Source organism: Dysidea avara, chromosome 1, assembly GCF_963678975.1.
Source record: "Dysidea avara chromosome 1, odDysAvar1.4, whole genome shotgun sequence".
Taxonomy (NCBI): Eukaryota; Metazoa; Porifera; class Demospongiae; order Dictyoceratida; family Dysideidae; genus Dysidea; species Dysidea avara.
Window position 1 is genome coordinate 12,290,480 of NC_089272.1, and position 27,713 is coordinate 12,318,192.

A 27,713-nucleotide genomic window follows, 5' to 3' on the forward strand; every position below is an offset into this window, starting at 1 on the left:
GTGACACCATTTCCAATAGTCGTATATCTGTAGGGAAGTTCGGAATATGGAATAACGGAATTGCGGAATAACTAAATAAGCAAAACTTACTTTTGCAGATGTACAAATAGTTACATGCTCTATAGCAATCATATTTTATTTACACCTTGCAACAGCTCTGCATGGTATGCCACAGCGATGGATAAACAACAACTGATCGAGTCAACATGGGACTATTAGAAGATAAAGGTAAGTGGTAGCAAACAAATTATGACAATGCAAATGGGACAAATCAAAACAAACACAAATTTGTTCATTTGTAATGGAAGTACTGTAAGAATGTGTGCCCTACTTCTGGCCTTGTTAGAATTTATTATGCCATTATAGCAAAATTCCAATAATAAAGTCCTCGTCTACCACTACTGCGATTTTTATCAGATGTAGCTCATTAGTACATATGTACTATATACAAGCAGAAGGAAAAATTGAAATATTAAGTTAGATTAGTGATCAATTAATAAAAAAGTAGTGAAACAAGGGAATGGTGACATAAGAGAGGTTGCCTACACCTTCAGATATATGTACTAATGTAAATCTAATCCCTATACTTCATTCTGACTGAATTAGTGATTAAATGAACATTAGTACACATTTGTAGGTATATAGTCGACCTCTCTTCAGTGTGTGAAATAACGTTTCAGACATGTCCTGTCATACTGTCAGGGTATTGCAAAACTTGAGTGGACATCAAGCAATTTTACCGGGCATTTTAACTTTTACTGTTTCTCCTTTCCTGTGTTTCTAGCACTTGGGATGTTTGTTTCAAACATTGGGGCCACCAATGTACTGTAGAGCTGATTACTTATAAACCACTTACTGATACTGATAGTACAGCATTTCAAAGGGTAGCTACTGGCCACATGAAAGGGTTTCTATAGATCCAATTGGGCCTTTGTAAGAAAGGAGTTATAAGGACTTCAGTCAAGGCCTTCTACTTGCCTTGGAATGATATAGCTATATGGTCAAACTTTGCTTATGCTGTCATGGCTTAGAATATATAGTGGCTCTATCCCTAATATGAACAGATTCACTGATGACTTATTCATTCTAGCTTAAAAACTGGTTGTGCAGGTGATCATGAATACCACAAGTATAAGTTATAAATACATTTTATTACTGCAGTACAGGTGACTGATACAAGTAGGCTGGCACAACATAGTAAACTGTTAACCTCAGAGGTTAACTTGGGCATGCCTTTGTGGTCAGTACAAACCAAAAACACATAACTTAATTACATGTCAATACCATCATGTCTGGCCTCCTCCTAGCCAAATGCTAACACTGTAAACTTTGAAAGGATAGTATTTCTGAACAAATTCAATTATGGCCTGGCACCTTGTGTAATTGACCAGAAATTGTCTGGTGTCCGGACATTACCTCACTCACTGCTCTTGTTTTATTACTTAGTTTTTTTATCCCTAATCCAACTTAAAAATTTCTATTTTTCCTTTTACTGGTTTGCTTACTTTTTTTATGCAGCTATGACTAGTGGTGTGCGATATATCGAAAAATATTGATATCGCGATAATTTGTCAATATCGTTATCGTATCGATTTCTATACGGCTTTAGCAGATTTTGATACTTATTGAACAGTTTCGATACTTATCGAAATATCGAAGAATATTTCAATAATTCAACAGCATTTAGTGTGTGATTATGCAATCATGCTAAAAACGAAGGTTGGTTCTGTACAATCTAGCCACTTTAAAAGCTTGTCTACCAGTTTTCTAGGCTTATTATTAGTTCTATGCAATAGTTTTGGAGTGTAAATTGTATTTGAAGCATATTTATAAATATCAACCGCCCACGCAATTACTCCATCCACAATTAAAACTTATCAAAAATCGAAATTTTGATATTTACCTTATTATCGTATCGATATTGTATCAAAATGAAAATCCTGATATTGCACACCACTAGTTATGACTAATAAACTTATGCATACTGTATCAAAAGAAAGGTAAGCCATAAAATTAATTTTGCATCTGAGCGTGTGCCTCGGTAACCAATTACTGCAAAATACAATGCCAATTTTGCTCCATTTTCAGTTATGTTCTGCCTGTTACACAGCAATACAAATGAGGAACACAACAAGAAGTGTCTCAGTAATCACTACATAAAATAAGGGACAATAAGTATAATAACTACCACCACAGCCACAGGAAAGCCATAATGCACTATCATTACTTGACACCTTCAGTTGTCAGTGAAAAGAACTGGGACACAAAGGAGGACTAAAGTAAGTCCATGATGTGCGTATTGCATGTACTGCAGTTGGCAAAAGGCATGTCTTGGGACAAAGCCATCCATGTCAAAACAGTAAGCCTGTAGCCTTATGCATTGCTGAGTTATACTTGAGTGAAAGCATCAGTTAGTTTAGTTAGTGTTGTATAAAAATTTTATAGAAACTTGTAGGAAATATTTGGAGTTGCTCTGAAGGTATTTTTGGGCTTGGTTATGCTTAAACAATACTGCCAAGCTGTTTTGGGGGTATTTTGAATGGCAAGAAAGCTCAAAATTCCATGATCCCTGATACAGTACTGTATATGATTATGTTACAAGATTTTGTAATAGAATGTGGCGCCTTAGCAATTGTATTTTTGTGCTTGTATATACAGTAGGTAACATATTGGTTGAGTTTGTTGATAACTTTAGTTCTACAGTGTACAGGCCAGCATATAAATTTATATCAGTAAGTTATTTCTGACATACAGTACAGTCACCAATGATTGTGTGAAGTTGCTTTTAAAGGAATTATGTCCTACTTTATGTGCTTAAAATATCTGATGGTATAATGCCTGTGATCAACAATACTTACTGTAGAAATTTAGCACTGGAAAATATAATTTAATAACTAGCAGAGGGAGCAATTAAAAACTGTCTGAGTTTTAAAAAACCATCAGTTGTTAGATGAACTACACATGTAGTCTCTATTCTCTATTGTTACCTATTACCAATTGTGATTATTACAAATATAGCTTTTTTCCAAGAACAATCCGAGATTGGAATGATTTATCTAGTGAATTGATTGAAAGTAACACTCTACCCCTGTTTAAATCCAAGCTGCAAGCAATAATTAACTCGATTCTTGATTGACTTTTTATAGCAAATATCTTTGTATAGATAGGTATATGATTATAATGTATTCTTTTTGGCTGGTCCTCTGGACGCATCAGACACCGTCTGTCTGTTTGTCCAGTAAACAAAATTAATAAAAAAATTTAAAAAAGAGTCTTCAAAGAAAAAAAATTTAAAAGCTAAAGTACTAACTTTTATGCAGTTCACCATGAGGAAATTTTGGTTTTACGGTGTATTTTTAAAACTGCCAATCCACTGAAATCAATACTGCATGTAACCACCCATGCATGCATGTATGCATGGCAGTGTGGAGGACAGGAATTTATTTAAGTGGCCTAGACAGTCCACAGCCAGTAGTATAATATAAAGTGTAACATAAAGCAATAACACTACATACACTATTAACATCAAGTATATACAAGATACAACAGAGGAGGCTAAGGTACTAACAGTGTGTATACATATGAAGAAGTTTGCCGGCTACAAGAAACAGACATCATTGTGCTTAAATCAATGAAACACTGTAATTTTCATAAACTAACCTGCAGAACTAATTCACAATATATGTTTCTGTTTCATCATAACACTAATATAGTATAGGCTAATGGATGTAAAAACGTCAAAATTGCAAACCCACCATTCAATTCGTAGCAAAACGACACACTTTAAACTTCACTGCTCTTTCCAACCAGAATCTAAGGCATCTAACATGTGTCACAAGTAGTGATGTGCGATACTTATCGATATATCGGAATATCGTGATACTCCAGTTGTATTGCGATACCGATACACACGTACACGTATCAATATTTAGATTGCACAATCACGGAAATATGAAGGTCTAGCTTTCTTCAATTTAAGAGTGTAGCTGGGTCTTTTACCTGTTTCCTAGACTCCTTAAGCTTGCTATATAATAGTGCAATGGTGTAATGGCTGGTACTAAACAATAAAAATTTATCGTCTGCCCACGCACTTAGCTTCTTTGTACAAAGGATGCACTGTATCGCATATCGATATTGTATCGTGACTACACAGCTGTTAGATACAGATACACTATTTCAGGCGTATCGCACATCACTAGTCACAAGTTATTATGCCTTTTATCACATGTGGGAAATTAAATGGGGAAATTTTCTACACTTGGTTGCTTATAATTAGGCCATTTGACGTACCAAAAGTTTCATGAATTGAACTTCTTTTAGCATCATTATTCTTGCAGAGAGTTGCTCTACATGTATCACACCATGAAAGTTACTAAACAGACTCAAGTTAGGTGATACACAATAATTAATTTTTTTAAACCAGGCACACGCCCACAGCTGGCCTTAGGCTGGCAATGCCTGGTTTACTGAAATTGTTTTTTGTAAAAGTGTGTGAGTGTGTGTGTGTGTGTGTGTGTGTGTGTGTGTGTGTGTGTGTGTGTGTGTGTGTGTGTGTGTATGTGTACCTATCTATATCTACCTATGTTTGTCCGTACGCACCTACGTGAGCAAAATCGTTAAATGGAAAAGCAGCTTTTACATAAGAAGTAAAAGTTAAATGAAGTCTACATTAAACTTCCGCACAGGTAAACTTTGCTCTGAGGTGGTTTCTTTTCGGCGGTCTGAAATACAGGTGTGGCAACTCTCGCCAGACTTTGTGAATTACTTTCTCTTCAGGTTTTACAGGCGTTTAACAACTGAAAAACAACTGTTCAGGCTTCATAGACTACCATGAATAGCCTATCCCTTCAAATTGGCATATCCCTACATACGCGAACGAAAATGAAGAGCAGCTTTGAAGCTTTGTTGAGTGAATTTGTGGAAAAAACACGATAGTCAAACTATAAAACAGTTTAGAAGATACTTCTGTGCATAATGTGTTGATAAAAGCGGTTTGTTTAACAAGTGCTTCCTTAGAAGCGCATAGCAACATAATTGAAGAATTATGAAAACTTCGTGAATTACAAAATACGAGAATTACAATAAAATAATTATGTATTATTGCACAACCAAAAACCTATAATACATGTAGTTGGTTAACAAGTTATGGCACCTGGTTTTAGAAGTAGCACAACATCAACTTGTTTAATCGACATGCCTGTTCCAGCTGGCATCAACAAAAGTATAGCAAATGTCTGCAAACTTCGTATTGAATTTATTTGGTTATAATAATCAATATATTACTATTGAAAGGGATACGCCCCCAAAAGTACATAAAATGCTTGAAATGGTGTAAAACACAGTGATTTTCGTGCATTTTCGAAGTGCCAACAATATTACATAGTAATACCAACAAAAAAAAACAGTCTGCTAATTACTCACATACCTCTAAGGAATACTCTACCTTATTTTCAAGACTGTAGCTGCAGTGGATACGTGGGCCCAACACTGTTTCTGAACCCGGTTTGTCATTTTGCCCAATACGTAATGTATCGTGGGATTCACCAGTTACCAAGGCTATGGGAATTCACCTTAAACTAATTAGTCTAAACACAAAAAATGGTCTGGAACATTGTGTACACGAACAGTACTTCTGTAATTCGAGGGAATTGTATGAAGAGTTGTTGCCCTCAAGCGGGCCATTCAGTTTAAAGACAAAAGTTAAGGAGAACCGCTTCGAGAAAGTGCTGCGTGAGTAACTTAGTAGTTTCTGTAGGCCTATAAACAGACACTATGATTCCTAACCCAACTTTTAGTGGGTTTCTTGTACGTTTTTGAACTTACCATGTCAGTAGATATGCGGAATTCTATAAATTTTATTAGGTTTGCAATCCCAATGGCTATATTTAAGATTTAAGATTTAAGATTAGGTACTGGGCAGTCAGCTCAGCTGGTTTGCCCAGGGGGTGAAAACCCCAAATGGTACAATCAAATACATACATACATACATGCAATTTGATAATTAATTACAGTAGTGAAGGTTAAGTACGTAAATAAATTCATCCAAATTTCTTGATTCTATTATATTAATTGGCAACTCATTCCAGTCTTTAACAGTTCTAGGATAGTAACTATATTTATAGGTGTTGAGGGTTGCTTGTGGCAGAATGAAATGATTGGGGTGATGTTGCCTGGTACAAAATTGAGTTCTGTGATAATGTGAGGGGATGGAGATCGGTAGTGTATTATTAATTAATTTATAGAATAGTGTTAATCTTGATGACTGACAGCGTTGTTGTAATGTAGGTATACTAAGAGAGGACAATAATGACGTAACACTATTTCTGGAGTAATCTGATAAAATCCATCGAGCAGCTCTTCTTTGCACCTTTTCTAACTTATAAATGTCAGTGTTATAATACGGATCCCAAACTGGGGCGGCATATTCCATAATTGGTCGAACCAATGTTAAATACGCTGTTCTTTTAGTATCAGATGGGCAGTTGTTTAATTTCAATATGTCTTGATGTGAATTTTGTGTACTACCCTAAGGAGTGAGAAGGGAGGATAGCTACTCCTAGTTTTGTGCAGACTATTTTTACATGCAAACGTGTGGATGAAAAAAGTTGTTAACAGTTAAGTGGTTTTCTTTCCCCAACAAAAAGCAGTCTGGGTACGGGAATCAGTTTCCCTACCCTTACCTGGCTAATAAAAAATCCCAGAACAATATACAGAATGGGATATTATAGTACTTACGGGATAAGTTTCCTTCAAGCGAGCTCGTGGTGGCCGAGAATCGTCCATTAGGTTGATATTCCGCTGTGCCATTTTAACCACGTGATGCTAGTGGGAAGGCTGTTTACATGGTAAGAATCGATTGTGGCATGACAAGGCAAACAAAGAACGCTTCAAGTGGCAACCCAGATGCACTCAAGAAAGTGGATCCAACAACCGAGAGGGAATGAGCAAAGTTTACGTATGTGCCCCTGAGGCGTGGAAGACGATTGGCGTGTTAGTGGAAACTCTTAATTTTATTGGTAAGTGACACAGTTACTAAGTAATTATATAAGGCCAGACTGTACTGTGTATACAATGAGGGATGTGTTATTAGCGGATTAGACTAGATCTCGCATATAAAAGGAAACTATCAGTATTAGTCTCGCGTAGCCAGGCCCTTTTCTTTCTTTTGAGTGGGCGTGGGAAAGAAAAGGGTCTGGTGAACATAGTATAGCATCGTCGTTGGACTATCCCGAAATTGTGGGGATTCTACTGCGCAGTTTCCAGATTGTTGTTTGGTGCAAATGACGTGATCTGCTGCATTTGCGTCCTGTTACCATAGATATTTCAGTAGTAGCTATGGTAACAGGATGCAGATAATGCAAATATTAGGAAATCACGTCATTCGTGCCAATCTGGAAGCTGCGCAGTAGAATCCCTACAATCTCGGGATAGCTCAACGACGACGCTATACTATGTTCACCAGACCCTTTTCTTTCCCCGCCCCCACATAAAAGAAAGAAAAACGTCTGGCTATGCGAGACTACTACCAGTATGTCAAATATACTGTATGTGCAATTAATTTCATACCCGTTTTATGCTAGTCCAGCACCTAAGTCATGAAACTGTTCAGTTTTTGACAAAAGCACCAAATTTCTTTTGGGGTTTGTAGCACGTGTACTTTTTAATTTTTTTTACCCACCAACCCTAATGACACTCCCTTCCACCCACATGTCTCTATGGAAAACAATCTAGAAGAAAAATAAATAAATGTAAGAATTTATTTATAGAAAAGACACCTAAAAAAGAACCTACAGAATCCCAGAAAGTGTTAGTGAACTGGTAAATTCCCATCTACAATGGCAAGATCTATTGCTGGAGGCACACCAGGGCACGTGATCGAGAACCCTGGATGCGTGTGATGGAGGAACGAAGCAAGACAAACTGCAATGGAGCCAGCCCATCACCAATGAATATGGGAACTCCACTTCTCACTGAGTAAATGAACCAAATATTTATAGGTGGTAGTGGCTACTTTCCCCATTCCACCAGAGGAAGAAAAAAACTAATGGGGTAAAGATGTTTCTCAGCCTCATGCCTACAAAAAGTGGCAGTCAAGGTGGTAGACTGATTGGAAGCTACAAAAGAATTAAAAATGCTAACATCAAAAAGGTGCGATGATGTACTGTAAGCACCTCCAAATACCTGATACTCTGATGTCCACTTTAAAGTTTTGCATTTCCATTACACAGTCACAGCTCTGTAGTGTCATGTACAAGGGATCATCCTGATGTGTATTGTTGCTTTATCGAAGACACATAACAAAGTTATTGAGTGATTGGTTACAGATAGAATTTATTAAAATCTTTCTGTATACATAAATCAAGCAATTATCCTTACAATGTTGATCAAATTGCAAACACAACTTGTTGATTGGTACACTGATGTTGATATTCCAATGATTTTATGACCAATTAAACTTCATTACTCAACAACTTTGCTATAAACCTTCAGTAAAGAAATGATACACATCAGGATGATCCTTGTACACAGGGGCAGTGGAATAGGCCAAAGAGTGAGGGGGCCAGGCTAGCTGTAAGGTGAAGACCAAAAAAAAAAATGGTGACTACATGCTGACAATATAGCTGCCTCCACCAACTGTATCTCCTTACTTATAACTAACTACACATACGTAGTGAAGTAGCTTGCTAGACTACTTCTCTGAATACTGTGACTGTCTGCTCTACTAGAGTATCATGATCCTGACTGTTCTTGTTCTATTAGAGTATCTCGATCTTTTCTTTCAAACATTGTCCCATAAAAGTGGAGGGGGGGCTTGGCTCCCCTACCCCTCTTCCCCCCATCTCCACCACCTATGCTTGTACATGATACTACAGAACCAGGGGGTAGGACATTATGTCATAACATTATGATTTTGCATAATGGAACTGAATTACAATGTTAATTACATGATGAAAAACTAACTGTACCAGCTGCTTATCAGGCTGAGAACATAGTTTGTTTTGTATGGCTTTTGATGGTCCATTTGTTGCAGCTGCAGGCTTTGTACTGGTCTAATACTAAATCAACTAATAGGATATTGACTGTTTTTCATGTAAACAAATAGTTTTATTAGCAAGGTCCAAAAAACAGGGTTCCCAAAGGACTTTTACATGCCTCCTATTTCTAAAATCATATAGTACATGTCATAAGAAATTTGGTGCTTTTATCAAAAAGTTAACAATCGTCTCAACTAGATGGTCTGAGGTATTTTATATACAATTTTTATAAAAACATGTTAAATTACATTGAATTTTTTTTATTTTTTTTAAAATTCTGGAGTAACTTAACAGAAACACTTTGGGTCGATCTGAAGACACTTTGGGGCTTGATTATACCCAACCAATACCGTCATGTTGTTGTGAGGAAAAATCAACGCAGGTTTTAGGTTATATTATCGTGGGCCACGCCCACACCTTCAAAGTTTAATCAGTCCATTTCATGATCTACTGTAAGACAGAAAATAAAGGACACTGATAATGTACAATATTGCTCATAAAATGATCACTGGCTGTAAATGTGTTATTGACAAATGACTTTTTAAATTCCAATAGTGTGTGTTTGATGTGAGCTTGATTCCTTGTTTATCATACTACCCATCACTTCCACACTTAAGTACCACTCCTGATTTTATTATTGCTGTAATTAGTCAAGTATGTATACTTTTAACTGTTTACACCAAAATATGTTGTATGTTATTTTGATTGTTAGTAACTAGTATATTAGTAAAAATGAATCCCCAACTCAGAGCCTCCAGTCTCTTGTGCTACTTCCTAACCATTGACCTACCACTGCTATCTCAACATGAGCTTGAAGTTCATCTAGTTGAATCAGATGAGTCAGTGCTGCTCCAGAATATAGGTTAGAACATACCATATTCCAACACAGGGTGAATCCAGAATTTATATAGAGATTATGATACAAGTTGTTATTGGCCAGCAATCACAATTAATGACTGTTTGTGTTCAGTATAGTGGTATAACAAGTTGATGTTCTGCTTGTTCTAAAAACCAGGCACCCAGCACATTAGGGGTAGGGAAAAATAGTGGACCCAGGGAACGAGGAACCATTACCAGGAGACCCAGGGACCCAACTCTTCTTGGAATTTTATACACTTCACAATATTCTATACTTGTACTAGGTACCTCTGCAAGTAGTCTTGCATGGCCAATCCACTTTTTCCCTGTCACAGTGTCTCACACGATGTTTAAACCAATTAGAAAATTATAAGCGTCTCTGAAAAAGTGTCTGAAGCTGTAGGCCACTTGCTTGCTGCACAATGAGCATACTAGTCTATTATGTTGACTCGCTACTAAAATTTAGAAACATCATGCAAATACACCATGATGTACTGTATGAAGTCTGGTTGAATGTTGAGCTGCTGGACTGAATCTAGTAATCGCTACTTCCCCTGAATATTTGTTTACAATATTTCTAAATGTTAGTTGCATGTCAAAATAACAGATTGTATTTGTTTGTAATTAATTGTTTGCACTCTTGTTAAATGTAATTTTTCGTGAATATGTGTAGCCTTCAAAACCAGTTTACATATAGTTAGACTTTGACACATTTCTCTACAAGCTAAAATAACTTTGCAAGTATTAATGGTGGAAAGATCCCACATTACTGCATTATTCACCATAAACTCCACAATAAAAATGCCTTTCATCACGCCACTTAGAAAACAGCCTTCTTCATCAAATGTCCACCATGGCTGTACACTTGATAATTACTTGATCCTTTTAATATGGAAATGACAGATGATGTGTTTGTACATTAAGACTTGTCTGATTTGTGTGATTCTAACATTTTGAAAGTGAGAAGATTTTGAAACTACCACAAAAACGTTTGATACACCATGCTTCTAGTTTACTACAAGCATCTCTTTCTGGATGTGATGAAAACTATTTAATCCCTGCCAGTCACCCTATACCCAATAGTGTTTATTAGTCAAATCGATAAGGGAACTCCCCTTTGCTTAACACTGATACTACAGTACAACATAATCTGACATGTGTACAAGTGTAAATAACAAATTATTACATAGCCCATACATGTAACTTATCTACCAAAAGAAACTTCATAGCTACCAAGACAAGTCATGATTGTGTACAGTAAAATTTTCCTTTGAAGTGTATAGTGTGAACATGTTACATGTACGTGTGTACTATTCCAATATTTAGTGTGTTTGTGACTTCATTTCAGATGACAAGACATTCACCTCATTAACTGGAACAAGTTTTCTGAAGTTGATGTCACTACTGGCACCTCACTTAAGGTCAGAACCAACACTGTAGTACATACAGTAGGTCTAAATTACACACTTTAAAACACAGGATTGTTTTGTGGAATTGAGAAGATATTCTGAAGCCTACACATTCTGTACCAGATGAGGTGAAACTTTTCTCTTTACTAAATATGTTACTGTACACGTGTAACATTGTGTGTGTGTGTGTGTGTGTGTGTGTGTGTGTGTGTGTGTGTGTGTGTGTGTGTGTGTGTGTGTGTGTGTGTGTGTGTGTGTGTGTGTGTGTGTGTGTGTGTGTGTGTGTGTGTGTGAGCAATGAAACCGGGTCACTACTGCTGACCCGGATGTGACCCGAATTAAATTAAGCCGAAGAGCTATGTTTCGGGTATTCTCGAGCGAGCGAGACTACGTTTTGAGCATTCGATTCGTGTTGAGTAAGCGAGTAGTTATTGATAACCAAGCCGGTAAGTTTATAATCAGTCAGTGGGTTTGGTTCCATGTAGCTACTGTGAGTTTACAGACAGCAATTGCAGGGGCAGATCCAGACTTTTAAAAACGGGGGTTCCACTCTGGAATTGCAACTTCAGGTTAGCGGCTGTAAGTTGAAGACCAAAAAAAAATAATAAAAGAAAAAAAGGTCTTCACCTGCTGAATATAGCTTCCCCTCACCATAGATGCTCTCACCAACTATAACTGGATACATAGCTTGCTACACTGCTCCTCAAGACTACTGTGACTGCTCTATTAGAGTATCTCAATTTGACTACTCTATTAGAGTATCCCGAGTAAGAAAGGCTCTTTCAAAAGGGGGGGGGGGGGGGGGGGTTCCGTGGAACCCTTTGAACCCCCCCTGGATCCGCCCATTGGGTGTTACTTTGTACATACTTAGTATTGCAATTTCTCAATATATTAAAATGGGTTTGGCTCACAAAAGTGCTTATCCTACTGCAAGACTAGACCTAGACTATATACAACTCATACAATAAATCGATTAGTGGGCGTGGCTCCACATAAGCTTGCAGGCAGCAACGGACACAGTTTCATGCTACAGACTGCACTTGGGACTGCACTACAGACTGCACATAAATGGACGTGACTGAGCATATGTAACGTGATAAGTGGGCGTGGCTCACGAAAGAGCTACGCAACTAGCGTTTATAGGTCAAACAATCAGTTTCATTTCTCACGTGACCCAATCCGGGTCAGACCCGGATAATTTGCAAACCGGGTCAGACCTGGATGACCCGGAGAAAATGTGACCCGGTTGACCCAGTGGACCCAGGGAACGTATCAATTTTTAGGGTGGGCAATGTATCAATTTTTAGTAGTTGTGCAATATTTTTTTAAAGCCAAATCATTAAATATTTAACATTTAGTAATTACGCATACCAACATATCGAGAATACTGGGAGAATACCAGGAATTACTGGTTTCAAATTATTTAAACACTATTATATAGCAGAACTTGTTAGCAAGAGTGGAGCAAAGAACGTAACATGGGACTACTAGTAAGGTGCTAATGAGAGACCAGTCAAATATGAGAGTGCTATTTGTTACCTCTGTCTAAAATGTTTGTTAGCCCTGTCTAAAAAGTTTGATGGCTAATGCCTCTAATTTGTTTTCCCACTCGAAGAGTAAGCACTGCATAGTCTACAATGAGGCTATTGATGCAATGGACACTCATACATATTTAGTGGGTATTTAGTAACACTGCAATATTTATTATTGAAATACTGTGGTATGATATTGACCAATACTGCCCACACCTATGTACCAGCAATAGCTATGCTTTGTATGGCTGCCATAGACTTTGCCTTTTTTTGCTTTGTGTGTGTGTACATGTGCATGCATGCTTGTTTATGTATATGTGTGTGTGTGTGTGTGTGTGTGTGTGTGTGTGTGTGTGTGTGTGTGTGTGAGTGTGTGTGTGTGTGTGTGTGTGTGTGTGTGTGTGTGTGTGTGTGTGTGTGTGTGTGTGTGTGTGTGTGTGTGTGTGTGTGAGCGTGTGTGTGTGTGTGTGTGTATACGTGTTTGTGTGTGTGTGTGTGCACGCACGCTTTCCTGCAATCTTCACAAGTCAGACATGATTAAGTCAGACAACAGCTACACATTTTATGTTTTTAAATTGTCCGTATAATTTAGAATTCTTCAATGGCTTCCCATTTAAGTTGCCATTATGCTTGAGTATTTCCCAATTATGTTCCAGAATTTTTTTTGTCTTTACTGCTATTACAACAAGTAATAGAAGTAGACAATTTATTCCATTGTTTTGGCTTTCTATCAGGGTATTTTAAGGAATGCATTTTATGCAAAAATTATGTAGATAGACCAGCATTGAAACTAGGTCAGGTCAACCGGGTCATATTTTGTCCTGGTCATCTGGGTCTGACCTGCTTTACAGATTGACCCAGATTGGATCATATGTTAGATGAATTAATTAGTTAGACGTTGTGGATTATCACAACATAGTATAGTCGCAGCTCTTTCATGAGCCACACCCACTTATCAGAATTGCAAGCATATGTTAAGCCATGCCCATTTATTGGTATGCAGAGGCGGATCCAGGAGCTGGCAAGGGGAGGGGCACAAACAGGCTAAGTTGGTAGGTGGGGGAGAGCAGATTTTCTTGTTAGTTGCTGCATTTTTGAAGCAGCAAATAATCACCTCTTAGTAGTGTCTCACTGTTGATTTTTGTCATTTTGGTCGTTGTGAAGTCTTAAAAGCTGCTTAAAAGGCTTTGAATGTGTTAAATAACAGCAACACGATAATTATTTTTAGAGGCGCTTAGTACGCACGAAGGTGGTGGTTGACAATTTCACACCTAGTTTGACTTTGGTTTGCTTTGGTTTCAGGTGAATTTGTAATAATACTAGTAAAATATGCATATTTTCATGAGCTCATAAACTGATCTTGGCCTTGGTATTTACTAGAAGTATGGCTGGCTCCTCCAAAAGGTCAGGGGGGGGGGCATTTGCCCCAAATGCCCATCCTGGATCCGCCATTGGTATGTGCATGTATTATAGTCTGTAGGCAAACATGAATCCATTTCTGTAGCTGTCGGCAAGCTTTTATGGAGCCTCGCCTACTAAGCAATTGTTGGTATACAAATCATAGTCTAGGTGTGTGGCAGGCCAGTATGTGAGCCATACCACTTTAATATTGAGAATGTGTACAGTGTAATGTGCGTACTAATCGAGCACCCAAAACATAATCTCGTGCACATGAGACTACCACAAACATAGCCCTTTGTACATGCCTCAAAATTGAGTTAGGTGTTTCTTTTGAGTCTCAAATACTCTGATTCATTTCTGATGGGCTAAAGGAGAAAGTTGAGTGTTTTTTCAGGAATACGGTGTAGACTAGAGTATACAGAAAAAATTGTCAATGATTGTTACATGCTTCCAGGAAGCACATGGCTTTTTTACTAATTGGACTTACCAGTATCCATGGTTGTGAAGCTTTGGTACCTGTAAAGGTAAAATGCTTCCGAATCTTTGTTTGTACTAGAACCTGTACTACAGCTGCAGCGAAAAAAGAATGGAGACCATACCTGTAGTTATGATGTCCTACTGTATACACATGACAGGAAGTTGCAGTGCTAAATCTAAGCAAACGATGTGATACTATGTAGTTTAGTATACAGGTAGAGGAAATGTGAGACCTACAATGTATATGGTCTGTTGGGAAATTCAGTTGTGAGAAAACACTCCTTTTACTCACCCTTACTGTCTCTAACAAGTATAAGGAAAACTTGAGAATTTTCAATTAGGGATCATAGAAAAAATGTTGGGGTCACCTAGCTACACCTGCAGATATGCTAATGGACATTTAATCCCTAATTCAGTCTTCTATAATTCCTAATTAAAAAATCCTTATACTTGTTTCTTTACTTTTTGTAACATTATTATGACTGGTGAACCCACGCTTACCTTATCAAATGAAAGGAGGGCACCTGAGGTAATGCTTTTGACTGAACGTGCCCCCAATATCAATTACTGACTCAAAAGTGAAAGTGGCCATTACGCTTCACTTTCAGTTATGTTCAACATGTTTTACAGTGCTGCAAATGAAGAACAGGTAGGAATAGCGCCACTAATCGATCCAGTCACCACAGAAAATATGGATGATTCCCGTAGGGAAACCATGGATCACGTCACTATGAATCGACACCTTTGGCTGGCAGCAAAAAGAAATGGAACACAAAAGAGGACAAACGTACGTAAGTCCATGATGTATGCATTGTATGCACTGCAGTATGCCAAAAGGCACATATTGGGGTGAAGCGACATCGAACATTGAAAATATTAAGCCAGTAGCCTTAGCTGTTGTCTACTTATACTTTTCTGAAAACATCAGGCAGACAATTAGTCAGTCAGTAGAAAATTCCATTGAATTTAGAATTTATAGCGAAATATTGGAAGTAGAGCTGGGTGATATACTGCTATTGTTAGTAATATGTGATATTTAAGTCATACTGGTTTTGATACTGCCTGTTTTTTTTTAATACTGCCACACCATCTGGGCACTATGGCCTCCCTGTGGGCTTGTTTCATCCCATATTTAGAAGGCAACCAGACATGTGCCAATGTTTGTAGGCAGGTGCTGATGTAGTCAGCTAGCCAAACTATGTAAACAAGTTTGTTTGTGGTAATTTGTACCTGAGATGACCTACCATGGGTATTCAGTGCTTTATGGCTTTTACATTAATACCGAGATATTTAGTAATACCATGGTACTTTTTATGGAAGGTATACCATTTGCTATTTTTCAATACCGCCCAGCACTAATTGGAAGCATTTTGGGTTGTACTGAAGGAACTTTTGGGCTTGGTTATACCTAACCAATACTGCCAAGGCACAATGAAGGTATTGTGAAGCTGGATCTTTTTGACCAGAAAAACTGATCTCTAATATACAGTACTATGTATCTTACTGTACAGTACATGTACTTGGTTGGGAATTAATGCGACAATGTGTTGGTCTGGTTCAGTGACTTTTAAAAACTGGATTGTGTAAATTAGTGAAAACATTTTTCAAATCCTTAATTTTATCATACAGTAGGATAGTACTGTTATCTAAAATAATATCACCCAAAAACCAGCCTCCTGACAGCGATGAGGCAGTATTGGTTAGGTAAAACTAATCCCAAACAAGCTTTCAGATCGACCCGAAACACTTTTAATGGAATTTTCTACTGACTGAGCAACTGACTGATGCCTTCAGACAAGCGTAGCTTGATAACAACTAAGGCTACTACAGGCTTGATTTTTTCACTTTTTGGTATGGCTTTGACACGAGAAGTGCCTTTTGGCATACCGCAGTACGTACACAGCATTCTTCATGGACTTACTAGTGTCCTCCTTTGTGTCCCATTCATCTTTGCTGACAGCAAAAGTGTCAATATGATGGTAGCACGTGATGGCTTCCCTTCGTAACAGAAATCGTCAGTATTTTTCGTAGTGGTCATTTTGATTGCAGAGATGCTTTTCAAACAGTTCTTGATTTGTACTGCTGTGTATATCAGGTTGGATATAGCCGACAATGAAGCGTAATGGATACTTCACTTTTCAAACAATAACTGGGGTGCGCGGCACCATTTCTTTCTTTCAGTATGCATGGATTGCAGAGGTGCTTTTCAAACAGTTCTTGATTCGAAATGCTGTGTAACAGGTTGAATATAGCTGACAATGGATACCTTTTTGAACGATAATTGATATAGCTTGGATGCACAGCACCATTTCCTGTGGTACAGGTGTAGCTATGTGTGAGTTCACCAGTCTTAATACTTATTTGCAAAAAAAGTTAGCAAACAAGTACACAGAAATTTGGAATTTTCCACTACAGTAGGGACTATAGCACATCGATAACACACACACACGCACACGCACACACACACACACACTACACCTGCAAGTTATATGTTGTACTGTTTTTCCTCTAGTGTTTGATGTTGATGTTGAAGGCTACACAGTTCCCATTTGTCATCAGCCTTGCCTGCCTGGAAGCTCGTAGAGACTACCACAAGCTAAACATGTGGGTGTCTGAGAGGATCAAATCTCATCAGGTACTACACCATATCCATTTGCTGAGCAGTTACTTGTACACTACTGATACACTTATTTAAAGTATCATTGTATCAACTATAATATGTGGTCCTTATCTGAATGTCATTCATTGTACAATTTGATTGTTATATCTACAGTTCCATCTTACTGTACTGTGTTTTGATACCTTCCTACAGGAGTCATTTGTGGTAGCTTGTATCAACTTCTTAGTGAAGAAGGATCACGATCCTCGACCCAACCTGACCACAGAGAATATTGTCAGCATACTAGCTTGTTTACAACCTTACACTGGGTGAGTGAGATATTGTAATAATATTACTTTTGCAGTAACCAGTAATTTAATGCATTACATGACAAAGTAATGAGTCACACTCTATAATATGTGACCAGATCTGTGAAAACCCAACACTATCGTGCATTTTTCGAATCCTTGTTCATTAAATATTTATAGCCAAATGCATACTCTGGCAAAGTTTCAGCCTCATATGCCAATAACTTTGGGAGCTACAGCTCTATAAAGTAGCAACAACAAAAATGTCAATTTGTACACTCAGCAAGTACGAATAGGAAAAATAAATTACAGGCACTTACTAAAATGGTTGTAACTTACGAACAGAATGACGCAGGGTGTTGAAATTTGCACCATCCTGTTTGCTATGAGTAGAGGAATTGATGACTGGGTAAGTTTTTCCTTATATCACCTTCCTTCACTATATACTAAGGAAAAATTAGTGAAAAAAGATCGATCACATACTATTACTTTAGTGTAAACAAATGCCCATAACTTCCGTATCCTTGTATCTACCAGAACGAAACAAAGATTTTTGAAGTCCTCTTGAGTAGGTAAATAAGATAATATCCAGGTTTTAATTGCTAGATCCTTCCTTCACCAACAACAAAGAGTTTTAAAAATTTTCACGTTTTTTTTAATAATACACAAGTATTTCTCCACACTTTATACTGTCAATTTAGGCTTTTGTGGTTGTGTTGGATTTTCTCAGATCTGGTCACATATGATGGATATGTGTGTGTTCTATTAGAGTAAATGAACAGAGCTATGTATATTTCACAAATTCACTTACAGTGTGTACTTTTGTCTAACTCTAACAACAAGGATGTTTGGATAACTGAAGATCCAGTTGTATATGATGTTTATTAAAATTGGTTTGTAGAAGTGTTGTTGTTATCACCTTATAGGTCCCTTACCAAATATGGTCATGGTAAACATAAACCATACAGACCACATGATGATGATAAAGGAGCAGTTGCTCTTCCTTATAAGGATAGATGATTATTTGATTACATGGCTGATGGACATAGTGATATTGTGAAAGTACAGTTTACTGTTAGTAGAGACAGTGATGTACATGTAGTGTTACTAGTAATATAATGGTTGTGTTGTGTCTACCACTGAGGGTGTCCATCTGTTTTATTAATTTATTGTTATAATATTATACATATCCCATGTATACCATAGTAAACCTGGAGGAGGAGGAAGAGTGTCCTGAGGAGTCACTACAGGAGAGTAGTGAGGCACTCACTGGAAATCTTTTCAGGTAGTAGAAGTGATTGTTGTATTAGAGTATTTTGTCAAAAGTGTATGTTCTATTGGAGTAGTTCAATGACACTGTGTAGTGACTATATTCCTTGAGCTGACATTAAACATCTTTCATGGCTTGTTGGTTAGATAGGTAATCCTCTTTGGTACTAACTATAGGTGACCGGATCTGCAAAAACGCGACACAATCGTGCAAGCCTGTACAAATAAGCTCCGTTAACATTTTCAGCTGAGCAGTTAGCCTGTCAATATTTACATAACACTTATATATTTTCAACTCAGTGGGTATCGTGGTAAAGCTACCATTAGCAGCATATAACAAGATTTTTTTCTAATAGGCATTCCCCTATTTTGCTGAAACCTAGCATGCAAATCAGTGACAACATTGTCAAGTACTTCAAAATACTGTAAGCTTGGGAGGTCTCAAAAAGATGCGCTGATGATGCACTAGCACTTTGTCTTTGTAGCAGGGGCAGATCCAGGAAGTGGCAAGTGGGAGGCTGGGGCAAAAACAGGGTCAGTTGTAGGTGAGCCAGATTCTCTAGTTCAGTGCTGCATTTTTGAAGCAGCAAATAATCACCTCTTAGTAGTGTCTTGCTGTTGATTTTTGCCATGTTGGCCTTTTCAGATGGTTGTAAAGTCATAAAGCTGTTTAAAGGGCTCTGACAGCAACACGCTAATTATTTTTAGAGGTGCTTAGTATGGATGAAGGTGCTGGGTGACAATTTAACAGTTAGTTTGACTTTTGTTTGCTTTGGATTCAGATAAATTTGTAGTAAAATGTACATAATGTTTTCATGAGTTGATAAACTGATCTTGGCCTGACAAAGATTAGTACCTATTTTAATCAGAAGCATGGCTGGCTCCTCCACAAGGTGAGGGGGTGGGGGGCATTTGTCCCAAATGCCCCATCCTGGATCCGCATTGGGTAACCTCCTTAATTGTGGTAAAATTGGCTGGTTAGTGAGATCATCTGATGCTTCAAGTATTCTTGAATAAAATGAGTTGAGTGAATTATCATCTCGCTGCCTTGCTAGAAAACCATTAGTCAGCCTCAATGTCTGTAACGCTTGCTGCAGAGATGTTTCTTTCCCTTGAAGCATAATGGAAAGCTGTTCTGTGGCTGAAAATATAAAGCATGACAATTGGAGTCCACAATACATACTAAACTTCTCTTTTATTACTACAGTGGAACCTGTCTATAATGGTCACCTTGGAACCAGATATATCTGACCTTTATATACAGGTGGCTGTTATAGAGAAAACCTGTATAAGGTGGTCAGCAGCATTTTAGTGGCTATTGCTGTTATAAATGAGTGATTATTATTAAGAGGCTCGCGCCAACTGTAATGCAGTAATATTTTTAGTACAGAAAGGACAAGGTGAGTTTGTTATGAATGTTGGTTATAGCTATTGAATACGTTTAAGCAATGAAGCCTGATAGGTTATATAGTATTCATTGAAAGGCTGGAAGTGTGATAATTGCGCATTAATTGAAACGGTGCCGTGGTGCCAGACAGTTGGCTTAACAAGCCACCATAAAAGGTAGCAACCGTTATAAGAAGGAGAAAGTTATGTATACAGTGATTCATAGGCGAATTCTTGGTTGGCCGTTATAAGCGTTAGACAGGTGACCGCTAAATGCAGACAACAATGCATACATTTGTATGAGAAAATATTTGGGACCTACTGTCCATGGCCGTTATGCAGAGGTGACCGCTTAATCCAGGTGACCGTAACACAGGTTCCACTGTAGTACATATATCCTCAAATTGTGTCTTATGTTACTGTTTGCATATTGTAGTAACCTGCCTCCATTGCTACTGCCACTAACATCGATACACTACTGGTACATAGCTGCTGACAAAGAAGACAGTGAAAAGGAGCCACAGAAGCTATGAAAGATAAGACCCACTTTATCTTTAATAACTTGTCAGCTAATAGCCTGCAACAAAGGTGTGTGTGTGTGTGAGTGTGTGTGTGTGTGTGTGTGTGTGTGTGTGTGTGTGTGTGTGTGTGTGTGTGTGTGTGTGTGTGTGTGTGTGTGTGTGTGTGTGTGTGTGTGTGTGATGTTTGCAAGCACACATGTGTCTCAGGGTTAGACAAATACTGTAGTTCAATAGCTACAAAGCTTCGTTCAGTTTCATAACATTCATATCGGATGTTGCTTTACTCCACCAAAGCTTTGTTACCATGGATACTAACAAGTTTATAACCAGTTGTGCGAGTATTGTCATCCTTTGTGAAAGCTATTATTTACATATTATAGTTTAAACAATGGTTGTACCGGAGCTACAGTATAACAAAGTGTGGGAGTTTCTACGTATACACCCTAATAACCATCAATTGTGTTCATTGATTGTTAACATGACATTTGTAAGAAAGCTGTGAAGCTTTGGTAACATTTTCAAAAGAAGCTTCAAAGAGTGTATTAGTTGTGTGCGTGTGCATAAGGCAGCATAGCCAAGTAGCTAGAGTATCAGCCTAGTAATTAAAAGGTACCAGTTTGATCTCCAGGTTGTTATTACTTCCTTGGGTAAGAAACTTTACTCACATTACTCCAGTGTACCCAGCTGTATAATGGGACCTGCATGGTGGCCTGGTATGAAGTTGTAACAGTAATGATACCTGGTATTAAACGGGAAGTAAATTCCCAAACTGTCAGTTATTTAGCTGCTTTATTGGGTCATTACTGAACTTCAGGTTCTGTGGCCTCTTTTCATGAGATCTAGACCATCCAGAGATTGACCATGTTCCAGTACATGTAAACAATATTAAAGTACTGGTTAGTTGGGCAGTAATACTATAGCTATGTTGCACATGCACATGGCTGCTGAGACCTTGGACTTTTTGTTTTGTTTTGTGTCTATACATACATGTGTGTGTGCGTGTGTAAGATTCTTGGGGGTCATCTGTGCAATGTATAGTAACATACAGTATATGTGTTCTATTAGAGTAATTGAATAGAATTGGTCATGTGGGCTGCATTGATATATGTTTCTAATTTACAATTTTATTATTCGATTATAGCATGGCATGTTTCAAAAATGTGACATCCGTGAGAGCTCACTGTAAAAGTAAGAAGGGGCATTCACCATCCGGAGACATGTCTTGAGTATTGAAGACCACTGGTTATCTGCGCAAGAAAAGTGGACCATCCACATGTGACAGTAATAATGTATTATGAATGGTTTTGTCTATGTAAGCTTGATATGTATAAAATATGGTTTGAATAATATTTTAATTTCAAAACCATAAAACTGGGCAGTTTGCTGTAACTATGTGTTGTACATAAAAACTATTGAAGTGTATTTGTGACTGTATTTGACAGAATCCGGCTTTGACGCATAAAGCTTCATTTGGAGATATGGCGATTTTAAATAATCATTGTGTAGTAACTTCCCAGTGCCTACAGCTGTGTAGTCAAAATTGCACTAATTATTCATCTATTTACTAACTATGACTGTGTGGGTGTATAAATTTGTGATACCCAAAATATGCATTGCTTTGGACAGCTTTTTTCGAGTAGGAAATAATATCACAGGTGGTAGTACTAGGAGCAATGGGTGGGGGTGATGGGTGCACTTAATATAGGGGTACAAAATGGAACTAGAAGACGAATGGAATCCAGAGGCCACGTTTGGGCCCTCCATGGCCCTTAAATCACTCCAAATTGATTGAGAACAATACCTCTGCAAAGTCCCAACTCACTACACACCATTACAACAAAGCTATGGCCATTTAATGGTGCCAATCTTCCACTCGTGGCTTTGACAGGGTTGGAAGAAAGCTGCTGCAGAAACCAGACTTGCCAGTCCTGAAGGAAATTCAGACTGGAATATGATAGTGTATTAGACCAGCAATCCATTTCTGGGGAAAATGTAAGTTTGATTTTGTGTGTGTGGAAGCCAAGTTACATGAAATCTGGTCACATTTATAGCTATCAAATAGTGTAAGCTGACTCACATAGGGTAACTTGTTTCTTAAAAAGTGATAGTTGTTATTAGTACTGTTAAAAATTCTGCACTCTTGTTATTATAGAAGACTATATACAATAATTATTCGGCTGTAGTAGGTTTTGAAGGGGAATTAGTGCTGCCATGATAAATCGATAATACATCAATAGTATTGATATAACAAGGTGGTGATGTGAAATGATATTATAGCCAATCAGTAATATCAATGGTTGTGCAAGGCTGCTGAGTATAATGATGTGGGGGAGGCCAGACAGATGGTATTTGGCATTTAAGTTTGTCTTGCAATTGTTACAGTTAGTTCTATATCGCGATACGTATATGTTCATATAGTGACTGATGTACGATATAGAGTTTTTCTATATCGTGGCAGCACTAAGGGGAATATTGTTATTATAATTTTCATGGATTGGCAGCTATGCATGGAAACTTCCCTCTTCAAAGTTTGTCGCTCAATCAAATTGGCATTGTTTGAGTGTTAGTAGCAAGCAAGATTGTGAAGAAATAAAAATTTTTACACTTAAATCTGAAAAATTTCCAAAAATCCCACTATACAATGTATATTTAGTAATACTTGGGCTGAACCAAATACTGGAGCTAATTGGATACTCATTAAAATTGATTTAAATTGGTACTTGATTACTCTTTAAAATTATGTTATCCATTTATATCAGCTTGCTTGACTATTAAGTTTATGTAAAAGAATTTTTAAACTAGAGTAGGGACAATGTAGTACCGCTGTAATAATAGTACCGAAACAAGCTGGATGGGAGTAGTATGTAACATCCAAATGCTGTAAAACAATAAGAAGTGAATATCCCTACTGTGCTACAGAAATTCTACAGTCAAAATGCACTGTAGTGTTTTATAGCTATCAAATAGTGTTAGCTGACTTGCATAGAGTCCATGTACAGTAAGTTCTTAGCAAAAAAATGATAGTTATTGTTAGTATACTTAAACTCCCACAACTGTTCAGATTTTTTACCATACACCACTTTAGCAGCTCCTCTGAGGCTTTTCTCTTCATTTTGATCATCTAACTCTATACTCCACTTGAAATGCTAGAACTTCCTTCTAACTCAACAGGTAACACAGGACAATTATAAATATGGTCATCATCATTGCTAGTTTTGGATGAAATTTCTGTCACTGAGTCTGTAGGGAATTCATCTTGTACTGGTTTTCATATTTTATTACTGGTTGAATGAGGTTCCATACAGCTGTTTACTGTATTCTAAGGTTTTCAGCTCTGCAGTGTTTGTTTCTTTCCAATCAACAACCACAGATTTATCCATTTTTATAAATTCCTGTGAAGGTTCTTCACTATGTGGCTCAAACCCACTAAGGAAGTAATTTACCAAGGCACTACCAATTCACCTGAATTGTTGCTATTAAAATTTTGCCGATTGCCTACTGTTAACCATTTCATGGCTGCCACCTTGGATTTCACATTCTTTCACTATGGCTTTTTGAGGGCTGCACCCTTTATTTACAGCTAGGCTGTTTTGTATTAAATTATAATCATTGACATTAGAGAAGAGGGCTGTGTAGACAACTACATATCCTGCAGGAGATAAAGTAAATAAGGGAGGTTCCTATTGTGCTAGCAGCAAACCTTGTTAAGTGACTACTCTAGCCACTCTTGAATAGTTTGTTAGTGACCAACATTGACTAGTCTTTACCAATACTATAGTAGCCAGCCTTGTCTAGCCTTCACTACAGTGACTAGCTAGTATCCAACCTAGCCTGAATCTAGTATATAACCACTCTTGACTGTAGTAGCTAGTAGTCACTATTCTACAGAATGGAATGGAACAGAATGATGGACTAAACTATGGAATGGAACGCTTTTTCAAATGGGAGCTTTCAACTTACCATTGCTGAAACTGCCCTTACAAGTTTTCAGTGGCACTTCCAGCGGGTGATTAAACATAAGATAAAATCAATTAAAGGATTGATTGTGGGTACGTTCTTGTTGGTTGTCATTAGTAATGAAGTACTAATTGTGTGATCAGCTGTCTCAGTGTTGTTCATCCATGGTTTATCTACAGATATATCAAGAAGGGTACTTGTTTGTACCAAAGTTTATAGTATGTGAGCTGTTTTTGCTTATTTTGCTTCAAAAAAGAGTCTGGGCTGGCATTTCAAAATCATAAATCAGTATACTGGATATAGTTATACTACAAATAAAGCAAACAGGAAGACACTGGTGACAGGAAAGAGCCAGCTGAATTAAAACTTGATGAATTTTGTGCAGTGTGTGAGGAGCAAATAATTATTTTGGTAGATACCACAAGGAGGCTGCATATTCTGCAAACATTAAAGTGCATGCATGGAGTTATTAACAGCCAGTGCAGTGGACTAACATCAGACATACAGTATTCAGTAGTGAGCTGATTTTTCTGTTGCACAAATTTAAGAATGAGCCTGACTGCCATAGCCATGAATCAGGCTAAATTCCAAAACTCCAAGATCAACCAGATTTATATTATGCCTTCCATGCATGTGAAATCATGCCCATAGCCACCAGGCAAGTGTGATTTGGACCAAGATGTATATAATAATTATGTGCGTGATTTAAATGTATCTAGTCAGACCTGAAATGGAACGCTCACATTAATTACATACCACCTAAGAATCCTAGGATTTCTTAACTGTAACATTTCGCATGCTTCAAAATGATAATTATTATGTTAAATTTGTTCATCTATTTTCAAATGATTCCCAGTCCAGCTGGTCCATGAAATTACAGTGGGATCGCATGTGTGCAGCTTTGACTAGACACCACCCTATATGTGTCATATTGTATAATGTGCTCACTGTGTATATTGTTCTGATTTGTGCATACGTTATTGTTGTACATGTCAATCAACAGTTTCTAGCTACATACAGTAAAATGTGTAGATTATGTAGCTACAGTATACATCATCAATAAATCACTGTCACACCTTGAATAGCTATATACCCTTAAAGTGCTACCCTTGACTACTTACATGATTGTATGTGCGTTATATTATGTACTGATGTTCATACTTTGCTAATAGTAGACAGCATGGAATTGTTTTACTATGAATTCAATTTCTCTCTGTAGCAAAATTAATCTGTGGGTTTATAATGAAGTGTTGAGAGTACTGAAGGCATATTTATCCCACTTATGATTATAGCTGGCAACCTAGAAATGCTCCACATATAGGTGTATGCTAGGAAAGTTGCAGCTACCACTAACAAAATACACGCACTCTGTGGCTGAAATGACAAGATGTCTACCAGGCACCAGCCTGTTTTACTGACGAATAATACATGTCTTCAAGAGCTAGTAATACAGGTAGAATAATAATGCTTCACTGTAAGTCCTGGCCCATGTCATGGAAAATCATAATAGAACATTAAGTTATTAACCATTTTCAATATCAGTTTTATAAAGCTGTCAAATAAACATTTTACCATGGGCAACAATATCTTTACTTATTCACATGCAGCTAAATAGTTGTTATCAGTCTTTCATAAAGTGTAACTTTATAACTTTAAGCAAAATATGGAGCCTGAGGTATAAAATAAAATTAATACTGAGCATAATAGGTTGAATTTTTTAGCACTATAGAGCATAAACAAGCAAAATTAAAAATACAATAGGATAAAAGAATAAGTCAGGTGGTGCCTAGTCTACAGTATACGATATGATTAACTCTACCTTACAGGATATGTAGTAGCAATCCATTCACCAGATTAATGATCCACTTTATATAATTGATTAGTAAAATCACCAATGTTAATTCCCACAAATTTAATGAAATGCATAGGTTATTTGCTGACACATCAGTTAGGAATAGACCCCAGTGAAACACACTTAACTTTTATTTAATTTTCACATGACATACGTACATATATTATACTACTTACATTCCAAAATTGGAGTTGATGGACAGTCTGTTCTTAACGTTGTTGTGTACAGGAATGGCAGTAATGTTTATGAAAATACAAACATACTTTTGATGTGAATTAATGCAGCCTCATTACTACAAAACCAAAATTTGAACTTTTAACAAAAAGTAAAATGCATTCACATAATTTACTTTGGAATGACATCGGGTTTGTTTACAATGATGAGGCTGATGTATTATGATGCAACATTTACAGTTAATAGTGTTTACTCCTGTACTACTAAATATAAGAGTATCACAGAGTGAGTTGCTTTTCTGCTGTATGGCACAAGTATGTAGTCAAGAGCTTGTAGGTGTAATAAGGTGTATGTAGGTATGTTCTTTAGAACATAACAGAATACTGATATTAATCGATTGTGACAATCCCAATAGTAGAAGTGATTGTTCTATTACAGCATTAGGTGTACATTCTAATGGACTAGTGATCATCATTACGGTAGGCCAATTGATACTGTCTATGTGTAACAATAATTTTAATCCACTGTGTTTAGTACATTGATTTATTTTCTGGTGACACATATGTATGTTGACAGGCTCCGCTCCAGCAATGCTGTATATTAGTATTGTTTTCCTTTGTAAATTAGTCATCATGATTCTCTACCAGTCTATCAATTATCTCACTATCTACTGATGATCTACTACAGTTTCACTTCACTGCATGAGGTGTGTAGTCACAAGGTTGTAGGGTCACTGTACTAGTAGCTGGTGTGAATGTGCCTATAGAGCATAATATTATTGGGAATAATAGCTATGCATGTATGAAAATCAGACATTATGCAAAGCAATTTTAATGCTTTGTCAGTTAGAAAACTTTCAAAAACAGTGTAGCTAATAGGACAGTTAAGCTGTTGAATTTTTGTAGTATTCTAAGAAAGCTGTCAGATTACAGTAC

The 27,713-nt window shown here is 37.3% G+C and overlaps 2 protein-coding genes and 1 long non-coding RNA gene across 26 annotated transcripts in view; 2 read left to right on the forward strand and 1 right to left on the reverse strand.

The window, feature by feature from the left end:
- The window catches only part of LOC136256582 (AMP deaminase 2-like), a 264,091-nt gene extending 241,864 nt beyond the window's left edge, over positions 1-22,227 (forward strand). For 15 of the 24 annotated variants that reach the window (XM_066049582.1, XM_066049589.1, XM_066049572.1 and 12 more), the window contains 6 exons: positions 17,225-17,347; positions 17,486-17,640; positions 18,546-18,681; positions 18,826-18,904; positions 20,711-20,862; positions 21,937-22,227. In XM_066049582.1, the coding sequence (XP_065905654.1) occupies positions 17,225-17,347; positions 17,486-17,640; positions 18,546-18,639 (372 nt within the window). In that variant the 3' untranslated portion in view covers positions 18,640-18,681; positions 18,826-18,904; positions 20,711-20,862; positions 21,937-22,227. Of the gene's footprint in view, positions 1-17,224; positions 17,348-17,485; positions 17,645-18,432; positions 18,694-18,825; positions 18,905-20,710; positions 20,863-21,936 lie in introns of all 24 variants that reach the window. The other 9 variants (XM_066049672.1, XM_066049651.1, XM_066049639.1 and 6 more) reach the window with 9 other exon arrangements.
- Positions 1-27,713, reverse strand: part of LOC136256562 (uncharacterized) — a 396,868-nt gene that overhangs the window by 96,521 nt on the left and 272,634 nt on the right. The window lies entirely within an intron of this gene.
- On the forward strand, positions 6,784-9,650 carry LOC136256909 (uncharacterized). Its single transcript, XR_010701725.1, has 3 exons — positions 6,784-7,016; positions 7,767-8,148; positions 9,591-9,650. It is a non-coding gene; the product is annotated as an uncharacterized lncRNA (long non-coding RNA).